This window comes from Centroberyx affinis, unplaced genomic scaffold (assembly GCF_046629955.1).
Source record: "Centroberyx affinis isolate AG114_WGS23_722 - 3 ecotype Tasmania unplaced genomic scaffold, CSIRO-AGI_Caff_v1 ptg003742l_1, whole genome shotgun sequence".
NCBI classification, from domain to species: Eukaryota; Metazoa; Chordata; class Actinopteri; order Beryciformes; family Berycidae; genus Centroberyx; species Centroberyx affinis.
In genome coordinates this window covers 83,886-96,794 of record NW_027281620.1, presented here as the reverse complement: position 1 = coordinate 96,794, position 12,909 = coordinate 83,886, and the positions used below count along the sequence as shown (strand labels likewise).

The window sequence follows — 12,909 nt, the reverse complement described above, 5'->3', positions numbered from 1 at the left end:
TTTTCCTTGGAAGCCAAGAGAGTGGTGATCTTTGTCTTTAATTTACTTGCCTGTTTGAAATTTACATTCCTTTCCTTTTGAAGATTTTCAATTATCATTAAGATTCCTTTAAGAGTAGGCTTTCTTGTTCTTTTTCCTGTGGCTTCACATTGCACTTCTGTGGACTCATTTTCAACGGTAACACATTGCATATCATTCATTTTCAACAAATGCGTACTGTTGCTTTAAGAGAAGGCGCTACAACACGAATGTTGCGCTATGTTGAGGGCTACGCGCACGGCCCGTGCACTTTCATTTTGTCCAAACAACACAATCGTAATCCCATGACGAGTTGAACGACAATCTCTTTCTTTCAACTTGCATGAATTCACAGAAAGTCAACACAATCAATACGGACTTGAATGCAACACACCATAATCCTCAAAGCAGTCCACCGCCGCGTATACAGCTCAATGCCGTTCCAAACAAGCAATTCAAACATAGATGCAGGTGTATGCACTAACCGGACTTCCTTTGCCTTGTATTAGTCGGTGCCCAGAACTTTTCTTTCCTTTCGGGATGATGATGGATTCGCCATTATCCAGAAGACGACCAGCATTGCCTTTGCGGTGCTGCGACCCACGGTGTGTGTTCCAAATGATTCCAACTGTCCGGTGAGATCAAAGTTTTTACTTGTATAGCGACTATCCTGACCAGCAATTAGCCACTCGGCTGGGTGCGGGAGAAGACCTTGTTTTTGACGCGCTTCAATGAATGATGTCCAGGCAGTCTTCACTGTTGGGTGAGGTTCCCATTTAATGAAGGTGTAGGTTTACAGCAGAAAAAAAAAGATTTATATTGCAAACGAAACCTGTACTGTGATATGATGGCTGACTTGGCTTTCTGGTGTGGCTGCGGCCATAGCGTGCAAACGGTAAAAACTGTGAGACCTCCCCGTCACCCATGCCCTGATTAGCCCTGTTGCACCTGTGCCTATATAGACTTCGCCTACCACACCAATCTACACCGCCACCCAGTGGTAAACTTAATGTAAGCTACAAATTATAAGCAGACATAATTAATGGCTCCTACAGAATTTAAATATCAAATATCAGATACAAAGAACAAAGACAGACGAGTTTCCTGAAAAATATATATATACAGTATATACAATAAGTGTGGTGACTAAGTGGGTCAGCGAGGGGCTTTTTACAAGGGCTCAGTGGCAAGTTGCATTTGATCAAGTACCAAAAATGAATAAATAGTGTTACTGTACAGAGAATACAAATACGATAGATACGACTATGTATACAGAAGTACAATTTGTGTGGAATTGTGCTCATAGAGTCAGTGAAAGACGGGGATTGTTTGTAAGCCCCACTGCCATGGGGAAGAAACTGTGTTGTGGTGCCGTGAGGTTCTGGTCTTGATAGACCGCAGTCTCTTGCCAGAGGGGAGTCTCTCAGAGATGAGATGACCAGGGTGAGAAGGGTCAGCCATGATCATCTCTGCCTGCTTCCTGGTCCTGGAGGTGTACAGTTCTTGGAGAGAAGGCAGGTTGCAGCCGATCACCTTCTCTGCAGAGCGGATGATCCGTTGCAGCCTGGACTTGTCCTTGGGCAGTAGAAGCAGCAAACCAGATGGTGATGGAGGATGTGAGGATGGACTCGATGATGGCTGTGTAGAACTGCACCATCTTTTTCTGCGGCAGCTTGAATTTCTTCAGTTGCCGTAGAAAGTACATCCTCTGCTGGGCTTTATTCATGATGGAGCTGATGTTCTGCTCCCACCTGAGGTCCTGCGAAATGATGGTGCGCAGGAATCTGAATGACTCCGCTGTGTTGACTGGGGAGTCGACCAGGATGGGGGGGGGTGATTGGGGCTAGGCTCTTCCTGAAGTCCACTACTATCTCTACTGGTTTTAAAGCATTGAGCTTCAGGTTGTTTTGGCTGCACCATGATGCCAACTGATCAACCTCCCATCTGTATGCAGACTCGTCACCATTGGTGATAAAGCCAATGAGGGTCGTGTCATCTGCAAATTTATAAAAATAACCCCGGCTAAGCTGGAGGCACTCGGGTGGCGTAGCAGAAAAAGCAGAGATCCTGTACAGACCCACGGCGCCTGTGTTCAATTCTATGCACTGAAGCACTGCGACACGGTTAAATTACCAAAATCCACTAACGTTACTTAAATACCACAAGATGACGTCACCTACCGTTAAAGTTTGTAGGGCAGTGAAGACGAGTTACTGTCTACAAATCCCCGTTACTGTGGAATGCTAAGTTTCACTTTTGTTTTAAGGCCGGGCAACTTCAGTGCTGCTGGTCTGCTGCCTTTGCATCTCCAAATTACAGACATGACGTGATGCGCACATGAGGCACATTAGAGGTCGATTTAGATCCATTTCTATACACTGACCAACTTTGGATTTTGTGCCTCTGTATGGGAAACACTGCATGTCACAGTCAAGACACCCTCTAGAGGCCATCTGACGAAGCGCATCATCTCACTAAGCAATACCTGATTGACTGACTGACTGACCTGAATTTGCCTTGTGATGCCCTCGTCTGCACCGTGGGAAAAATGCTAGCCCACCACCATGGCGACTGGCTACCGGGATACAAGGATATCCCAAAAATTTAACTGTGTGTAGGGCGACGCAAGAACTGTAATTGGCCCGCTTCCTATTTCCTCCTACCTGTATCAGGTTGATGTCGCTGATAGCGAAGACAACATGGAGCAGATTGAAGAGAGACTACAGAGGAGGAGGGCTGCAAATACATTCATTTGTAGGACACCTAATTTCCGAATTATAAAGACTACCAGATGTCACTGAATTTGTGGTCAGAAATATCCCAGAACATGAGCTTCAGAGAATGTAAACACAATTACTTCTTCTGTTATTACTTTTGTGTTAAAGCACAACACTGTTGTCTAGCGTTTTGGTGTTCTACGTGCATAATCACCAACGCAGAACCATAAATGCTCACACCACCGTAGACACCTACGCCTTAGCTACAGAAGTATAATTTGGCTTTTAGGCCTGCTGGTACCTACCTACAAGGGAGGCCCAACATAGGCCCAGCGACAGATCTACCACAGCTTTAAGGTAAGGCCTTATACTTGTAGTAGTTGTAATTAAAAAATCAAAACATCAATCCGCACAGCACACCACAACCCTGTGTTCACAGCATGGACCCTTTTAAAACTATTTTCCATTGTGTTAAGATCAACTTGCACTCAATTAAAATGTATTTTAATGGTTTAAAAGATGTAGTTCAAATTAGTATATTATGTCATGATTGACTTTTCTAGCTTTATACTGATATAAGGCTAGAAAAGTGTACTTAGTGTGCTTAGTGTACTTAGAAGAATGTCTGTATCAACTCGTAAACAATAATAAATATAATGACCCTACACTACCTTGATTTGTTCACGCTTCACTGCGTCATCAGAGTGTGGAAAAAAGTTTAAACCTTTAAACCTTTTTTGTCACCCCGCCCCACCTCTATGATGGCACTTTTGAACAGGAATGAGGTCACCTCCGCACGCAGCACGTCTCTGTGCTGCAGGTCCACCATCGTAGATGGAGGGGCTGATCTTGCCACAGGAGGGCTGCGGAGGAATTGCAAACAGTACCCCTGGGTCATGGTAGAAAGGACCCAGGGGCACACCTCCAGCGCCGCCCATGAAGCAACTCGTGCTGAGAGAGAGCAACAGTGGCCTGTCAGGAGCGAAGTGCTGGGCTTGAGCCTCCTTGGCCCTGACTGCCTCCCCTTTTCTTGCCCTGCTGCTGAGCCCTCTGCCTGCCAAAGGATTCAAGCTGGGGCCTAAGATTCCCCAGACCCCACTTGGGCCATTCCAGGGGATCATGGGGTTGACTCTCCGGTAGCTGCCATGGCACCGGCCTAGTGAACCCGACGTCTCTCCGGCCTGCTGCATCTATTTAGATCAATTTCTATACACTGACCAACTTTTGATTTTGCGCCTCTGTATGGGAAACACTGCATCTATCAGTCAAAGACACCCTCTAGAGGCCATCTCACGAAGCATCAGATGACTGACTGCCTGAACTGAATGCCCTCAGCTGCACCATGGGACGGCCCCTGTCTGCTTGTGTGTGTTGTGTCAGTTACTGTGTCAGTGCTTTATAGGATATAAAAGTCCCAGCTTCCAGCGGGGCTTGCTCTCTTCCCTGCCAGCGCCTGCACCCTTTTGTTTTGCTTAGCATTTCTTTTACTCCACAACACCCTACACTACACTATCCACACACATCCACATGATCACTACTGATGTCATTGACTAATACACCTCATGTCCAAAGTTACCCTGCAGTTTATTTTCTTTATTACAATAAATAATTTGTATATGTAAGGCAGTAGCCTAAACGAGCCGCTAGGTGTCACTGTTGCGCTGTCTATTCCCCTGAGAAATGAGCAATTATCGCTGTTTGTCCTTTATAGGACACCGTAGTTCTTCAGTACGTTCCGTGTGGGACGCCATGTTGTTCAGAGTTTACTTTTACTACTTCGTAAGGTAAGCAGTGTTAATGGCGGCCTACATCATCCTAAAATATCTGAACTAAAAACACTTATCTAGTCAATCCGTTCAACTAATGTGTTAATTAAGATGTTGACTTACACTTTGGTGTGGGTTTGAGAGGTGAGCGCTCGTGTTTTGTATGTGAATATTTGCCGTGATGTTGGCTAGCTTGCTGTGTACGAGTAGAGCACCCATTGGAAATAGTGCAGGGTGAAGAATTGGCTTTTTAGTAATTGTCGGCTATCTGTCTGTTTATGTCATTTAATTTATTTTCACACTAAGTCATATGTTGAGTGCCTTATTTAATTTAAATGTGCAGTAATTTGTTATTTTCAGTGTTAGATTATTATTTTGCACGATGTATTTTTGTACTAGAACATATTTTCTAAACAGAGTTTACTTTTACTACTTCGTAAGGTGAAGGAGCCAGCAGCCAGTGTAGTGGACCAACAGCAGAGATGAAACTTGTGTTGTGAGCCAATAAAGTGCTACCAGGTCTCAACCACAATCCAGAACTCCTGTGTCCGGTGCTCCTTCTCTCCGCACAACACACCATCACACATAGTTGCTCACAACTGAAACATTTACTAAGTAAAAAGTAGAGCAGAATAAGAACCATTGATCTATTCAGTCTAGCATAACAGTGAATACTGGACTCACCACTCATTCACGTGACAGTTGATCACAGGTTCAAGATACACACATGCAAACATGCATATACATAGACACAAACACACACCAACATGGTCTCTACTAATCCCAGGTGTCATCATCAACCTATATAAACTCCTCACATGGATATCACACTAATATCAGGTTGGTGTTACCTGACCTGTCTTGGGAAAGTACAATCTATTATATGCTTGATGTTGTTATTGCATTGGATTGCATTTGGCATGGAAATGTTAATGGTATATGGTAAATGGTAAATGACTAAATTATGTGAAATACTGGGTTTATTCTTGTACTTCTTTTTTTTATTTCAATGTACTATCAACAGAATTTGCTGATTTGTGTCAGTCATATTGGGCACAGATGGGGTGGTGTGTGTGCTTTATTGTTTATTGTTTATTGGTATAATTACCAGTTATCTTCGATTATAATGTAGCCCCATTTATGCAGGTATTATCATCATAGTTTCAAATATTTCCATGTAGTATAGTATTATTGTAGTATTTAGTAATTTGAGGGCCAATTGGGTACTTGCAAATATGTCAGGTAGGCCTAATTGTTTGCTCAGTGATAAGTGGCTTTCATTTAACTTGACCCAGTAATGGCCAATATTGCTGGTTCTTGATTAAATGATTTATCCCATACACATAAATACAAATCATAGTGAATCAATACCATTACCACGCTTTACTGCAAAACTGTACAAAGTGCTGCAAAGTATGTTTTTTTTTTTTAAAGTGTGTTTATTGACTTTTTGTCACAAGACATAAAACAAAAGAAAAGACAGAGCCCGGGAGTGGCCAATGGTAGAGGAAAAAAGTTATATCGAGTCAAGGATTTACTGTAATGTGCGCAGGTTTTAGTCCATTCGTGCACACGAGATACAATGCGTTCCCTTGATTTCGTTAAACTGTACAATTTAGGAAAAAATGCAACTTAAAAGGTACCTTTTAGGTATTGTAGATAGGCCTAGTAAGGATTTGGTATGTTAATATCCATTGTCTGTTTACACTGAATAGGCATATCCCCCAAATATTGCAACATATTTTGCCACTTAACCTTCAGGCCATGTAAACACAATCAGGTGCTGCAACACACCCAGGACAGCCCACATTTAAACATAATCACCAATATGTGCACTGACTCTTTATAAGCTTGTGAAGAGCGCATGTATTATATATATCAAGAGCACGATATCACTATTTCGAGGGCACGTTTTGGCAATTTGTGCAATATGCAATTCGAGCTCTCGTTTTCTTTTTTGTGCGCACGAGATACAATTCGTTCCCTCAATTTCCTCTTTACGTGCGCACGAAAAAAGAAAACGAGAGCTCGAATTGCATATCGTGCGCACGTTACAGTAAATCGTGGCCACGACATAAATTATTTTTCTCCCGATGGCCACTCCTGGGCTCCGTAGCATTGCATTCAGATGATGTGAAGATACAGAACACAAACCTTACCATGCATAAAAAAACATACATAAACAAATGGACAAAAACAAACATGCATGTATTTCACAATTTAAAGCTATAAAAAAGTAGATAAATAGCTGTTTGACATGCCTGTGTGGTGAGATGGTTATAAAACTTGTTACTGCAAAGTATTGTAGTGGTAGTAGTTTTGAATGTTTTAAACTGCAAAGTATGTTTTACTGTAAAATTAGATTTACATGAGGCAGATATACAAAATCTAGAAGTAATGAGTATCATGGTATATTTGTTACAGTTACACCATTGGACCAATTTCTAGTGTGTGGACTCTACTTTTGCAATAATTTTGCAACTGTCTTTCTGTCCAGCACCTAGTATCAGTTTGGATGTGCATGCTTTCGTGTATCTTTAGTTACATGTTTGTTACACTAACATTTTCTGAGCATAGAAAACTGCACAATTTTAACGATCTTGTATAGCTGTATATTTTCAGGTATATATTATTTTTTTTATTTTGATATTTGGAGGGCACACCACAATCTAAAAAATATGATTGTTTCTGTCATTTCTCTAACAGATTTGGAGGATCCTCCAACTTGAGACATGAATTTATCATCTGTTGGTGGTAATGTGACTTCAGTTGGAAATTACCGGGACACGTTCAGCACAGCTGTGGCCAAAAATGTGGTTGTTGTTGCCCTCTGTATCTCCATTAACTACATCAATGGTACCTTGGTCCACACCTTCAGTAAACATCAGGTCTGAAATCTGCTATTTCTGTTCATGTACTTGAAAAAAAAAAGGGAGATTTAAAGTGGACAATGAAATAATACTACAGAGGGAATTCTAACAAGTCAACTCTTCTTGCCTTTCTCCTAAAATCCTCTTTTCCATTCACTCTATTCTAGGCAAATAGGTGTCAAGTTTGAAATCTCTTTACATTCTTTTGATCTGCTTTGTGCAAAACAACTTCAACAGATCAATTCAGATTTCAAATGATGGCATGAAATACATGTAATTGTTTATAGTCTCATGATTTCTACACTGGGGTTCTGGAAACTCTGTTCCCCATTTAAGTATATAAGATAAGCAGGAGTTGTAAAGGACATAAGGCTTCTAAGAAACTGAAGCAAATGATACATGTTAAAGATTTGTGCTCCACATAGCCCCATCTACAATAAAGAAGGGACTGCAAATTCTGTCAGAGGTTAGGAGTAAACCATTAGGATCCATTGTACTCCTCACCTACTTTAGTTGGGTCCCAAAAGTATCAAAAAGCTTAACATGCTTAACATCTACTTTAATGGTTCATTAAGTTATATTCCTTTATATTCCCTTGTCTTAACCAACCTTATCCTCCAGATCTTCAATGTGAACCCTCGTTACATTCTGTTCATCCATCTGGTGATAAATGACATAATGCAGCTGACCCTCTCAAGCTTTCTCCACGTCATCAGCTATGTCCTGTACATCATCAATGTGCCCTTCTGCATTATCCTGCTGATTATTGCCATCCTCACTACCCTCAACACCCCACTAAATTTGGCTGGTATGGCAGTCGAATGTTACATCGCCATCTGCATCCCCCTCCGTCATGGCCAGATCTGTACTGTCAAGAGAACCTATGTTCTGATCGGTTTGATCTGGGTGACGAGTGCGGTCTGTATCCTGCCAGATGTCGTCATCCTCCTGGCCACTGAACCTCTGCAGTTCTTCCATTCCAGAGTGTTGTGTGACAGTGATTATGTATTCAGAAGCACATACAGCCTCGAGAAGAGGGAAGCATCCCACATAGTTTTTCTGGTCCTGGTTTGGCTAACCCTCTTCTACACTTACTTCAGGATTCTGTTTGCTGCTAAGGAGGCTAACACAGACGTTAGAAAAGCCAGGAACACTATCCTCCTCCATGGTTTCCAGCTGCTCTTATGTATGCTCACTTACGTGCAACCCATGTTAGAAAAATGCCTGCTGTACTTATTCCCCAGGCAGCACCTGGCCACACGCTTCACCTGCTATATTATTGTTCATATCCTGCCACGGTTTGTTAGTCCCATTGTCTACGGACTACGAGACCAGACTTTCAGGCGATATCTGAAAGGGTACCTGTTGTGTAAAGTGAGCATAAGAAACCATGCAGTAAATGTCACCATGTCAAGCACTGGGCATGCTGTTAAAGGGCAATAAAAAGGCCTCAGTTTCCAACCTCATGCCAGGATTGTTGTTTGTTATGCATATTCAGACAAAAAAATAAGAAATAATTTCTTATCTGTAGAACAGTATGTAACATGAAATGGAATTGTTGTGGTTTTGTTCACTTTTCATTCAAGATGCCACGATGGTTATATTTAAAACATGATGGTACTAACAACAAATATTACTACAAAAAACTACTACCCCAGTTTTCAAGAGCAATTGTTTTTCTCCAATTTTTCATATCTGTGGTCATTATATCCACAATAACCAGAAAAGGGTTGGACCATAAAGTTATGAAGCACTGAGTTGAGGGAATGTGGGTTTGGGTTGTTGTTTTTGAAAAACCTTAAAATACCTTGTTCCTTTGTCTACCAGTATGTCACAAAATATTGTTTAAAAATATATATATATGAAGCATAAATATATATGTAGCAATGTTTTCTATGTTGTCAAAGCCTCAAGACAGCCACAGGAAGATGCTTAGTTGGGGTTGCCTTGATCATCACATTACAGTAGAAGCTCACAAGAGCAGAAACAGTTGAAGCTCACCATTTTATGATAGGCTATATGTACATATACTTGATCAAAACCTTACACCTTCCCTTAAAATAAACTGTCCTTTGCTTCTTGCGGCGAGCTGTTGTTACACCTGAAGCAACTGTTCCAACACCATCAGCGACCCCTGTGCCAGTCAGCCATGACCCCCCCCCGCCCCTTAGACCCCCATTAGACCCCCTTTCCCTAACTGGCACTAATAACTTAAACTCTTGACTATGTTGCACACGGATATTACGTACCTCTGGAATATTTCCATGGACTTACCCAAATCTGCATTTATCATTTGCACTGTCTCAATAGTTTTATATTATATATATTACCTTATTTTATTTTATTACCTCTTTTCTTTATTATCATCCTGTACTTGATTTCCTTGGGACTGCTGCTGTGGCGCCTAAATTTCCCCAAGGGGATCAATAAAGTGCTATCTTATCTTATCTTACCATATTGTAACCAACACGTGTTTCTACTGAAAAGCTCTTCAAACTGAGAAACCATCTGTTAAGGAGTCATGTTGGAAACACTGGCAGAAACCCTAGCATAGCCATCATAAATGTGTAGTATTGCAATTTTGACAAGTAACTTGCACAGATTTCTGCAGAGTCTGGCTTACTGAATTGATTTGCCCAGACACCCATTTTGCCTCATCTAAAATTTAGCTCTCTTCACCTAATTTTGAAATTAGGTGATTTTAGCACTTGCAAAATACTGTTTATTAGTATGATAACCAATAGTACCTACACTGTCACACATATTAAAGTTAATTTGTACTTGTCTTACCTGGAATCATCTTGGGTCTTTGGCGACTGTGACCACTGTCTCTCCTTGTGGTTTGTCCATCTCCACTTTGGCATTTATGTTGGCCATCTGCACTTCTGTCCTGAGATGGGACAAAAGCAGAAATAAAAAACAGAACTGTATCCAATTCCGGACACTACCCATAGTTGACAAGAAGAAGAAGAAGAAGAAGAAGAAGAAGAAGAAGAAGAAGAAGAAGAGCATTAAAAACAATGTCCAGTAGGTGGGGATATTGGCTGATGAATGGAGTAATAAGAGCCTTGAGTACATTACAGTCTACAATTCAGCTTTCTGCAACATTGTGAAATTATAGCAAGGGTTAATATCAAACCTGATGTGAAGTATCTGAAACTGGACAAGCCTTTTGCATCTCAAAACTGTGTGTCATCCATTTACAGGGACTGTAAGAGAAAGAATTGCAAAACAAGGTAAAAGTAATGTTCAGCTTTAAAAAAAGACACACAGAGCATGATTAATTTATGAGAAACTTAAATGAAGACAGTAAATGATTAATTATATGTGTTATTGATTGTGAATTACATTAGACTTGTCTTGCATCTCACCAACCCCAAAACCCCCCATCTCTCTCAATTTTAAGATAATAGTTTATTAAAGGAACATCAAAAGTCTCTCTCTCTCTCTCTCTCTCTCTCACACACACACACACAAACACACGAATGGAAACAAACTTTCTTTGGAGAAAGTCATGTTAGCTATTATAGTTAGCTACACAGAATTAACATTAGGCAAGGCAAGGCAAGGCAGCTTTATTTGTATAGCACATTTCATACACTGGGGCAATTCAAAGTGCTTTACAGGGTGATAAAAATACAGTAAATGTAAAAGATTTACAATTAAAAAGTGCAAAAGTACAGACAAGAGATACAAAAGATAAAAGACTTAAAAGTAAACTAGTGCAGTTCAAATCAAATGAGATAGAAAGATGAAAGAACACAACAAATACTCCCACTTTTAGATGCACATTGTGAGTGAACCCATATGTTTTTCTGTAATTTCATTTTCCCCTGTCCTTCCTGATTCTACTCTTGATCTGATATTTACGTCAGATCTCACTGCCTAAGGCAGACGAGAATCACAGATTCTCCTCTTGGTCAAAAACCTCACCATCCACAGATGGATGAGAATCATACAGGGTAAAGCTCTGTCCCCCCACATATAGTGTTCACTCATGTGCAAGTAAGCATTACCTGGACAAGACGAATGAAAGTTCGTACTTGCCCGTGTCAGCTCTGTTGGGATCCTGAACAGAAAGAGTTAAAATTAAGGTTATTTAAAAGCTCAGCTGAAAAGATACGTTTTTAGCCATTACAGGGTAGAGTAGGCAGTGTAAAATAAGAAAGTGTCTGGCTTTGACTTAAAAGCGGTCAGAGTCGGGGCTTGTCTAATATCATCTGGGAGGTTATTCCAGGTCTGTGTTGCATGATAACAAAACGCTGCTTCACCGTGTTTTGTTCTAACTCTTGGGATTAATCAGCCCTAACGTTACATTGTGTAGCTAACGTTTGTGTTTTCTTGCTTACCAGCTTGGCAAACAAATGTTAATGGTTCATGCCAACTACATCCAGCTTCCATCCAGAAACCTCAGCGTTAGCCATGTGAAATTGACATTACAAAGAGAAGCTAAGTTATCCGTTAGCTTAAAAGCAAGCTATTTTTCGCCAACCTACCTAGCTATGCACAAAATCTTTAACACGCAGGGGTTACAGTAAGTTAGCTAGCGTTAGCTTGTCAACTTAACGTTAACAACTTTTTTCCACTGAATAATGTCCATCTAGCATCAGCCAGCTGGCTGTTGAAATGCTGCTGCTTTCACCTGCAACAATAACAGTAAAAGCTGAGAAATACTGTAACTTACCGAGAAACAAACACGCTGTGAGGAAAACGCCACTGACTGAATTGGAAAAACATTTGAAATATGTGGGTGTGTGACAATGACCACCACCGCTACTAGTCTTCTTCTTCTTCTTCTTCTGGAGCCCGGGAGTGGCCATCGGGAGAGAAAAATAGTTATATCGAGTCCACGATTTCCATTCGTGCGCCGATTTCATTAAACTGTGCAGTTTAGGAAAAAATGCAACTTCAAAGGAACCTTGTAGGTATTGTAGATAGGCCTAGTAAGGATTTGGTATGTTAATATCCATTGTTTGTTTACACTGAACAGGCAAATCCCCCAAATATTGCAACACATTTTGCCACTTAACCTTCAGGCCATGTAAACACAATCAGGTGGCTGCAACACACCCAGGACAGGCCACATTTAAACATAATCACCAATACTTGCACTGACTCTTTATAAGCTCGTGAAGAGCGCATGTATCGAGAGCACGATATCGCTATTTCGAGGGCACGTTTTGGCAATTTGTGCGCATATACAGAGGAAACCGAGGGAATGAATTGTATCTCGTGCGCACGTTACAGTAGATCGGACATAAATTATTTTTCTCCCGATGGCCACTCCCGGGCTCCGTATCTTCTTCTTCGTCTGAATCTGAATCTAAAGTCAACTGAACAACAACAACAATAACAAAAGTAAGTTGTTATATTACTATTGAGTATTTTGTTTGAACATAATAGCTGTATTAAGACATATACTTATGCTGATATAATGTTACTTCATAAATACGCACATTAACCTAGCTACATCTTCACGGCCATCAACGACACCTGGGGCAGCTGCAGCACACCCCGCACCTGCAATATATCTGGCAC

General features: G+C 41.0%; 1 protein-coding gene across 1 annotated transcript; it reads left to right on the top strand.

The window, feature by feature from the left end:
- Positions 1-7,233: 7,233 nt before the first annotated feature.
- LOC139662243 (odorant receptor 131-2-like) lies at positions 7,234-8,814 on the top strand. Its single transcript, XM_071540884.1, has 2 exons — positions 7,234-7,389; positions 7,993-8,814. The coding sequence occupies exons 1-2, from the start codon at positions 7,234-7,236 to the stop codon at positions 8,812-8,814; spliced, it is 978 nt and encodes a 325-aa protein (XP_071396985.1).
- Positions 8,815-12,909: the final 4,095 nt, after the last annotated feature.

Bases quoted from the DNA above. Each gene is read 5' to 3' on its own strand.
- LOC139662243 (XM_071540884.1), top strand. From the start codon at position 7,234: ATGAATTTATCATCTGTTGGTGGTAATGTGACTTCAGTTGGAAATTAC. The intron at 7,390-7,992 runs GTCTGAAATCTG...CTTATCCTCCAG, and splicing joins ACACCTTCAGTAAACATCAG to ATCTTCAATGTGAACCCTCG.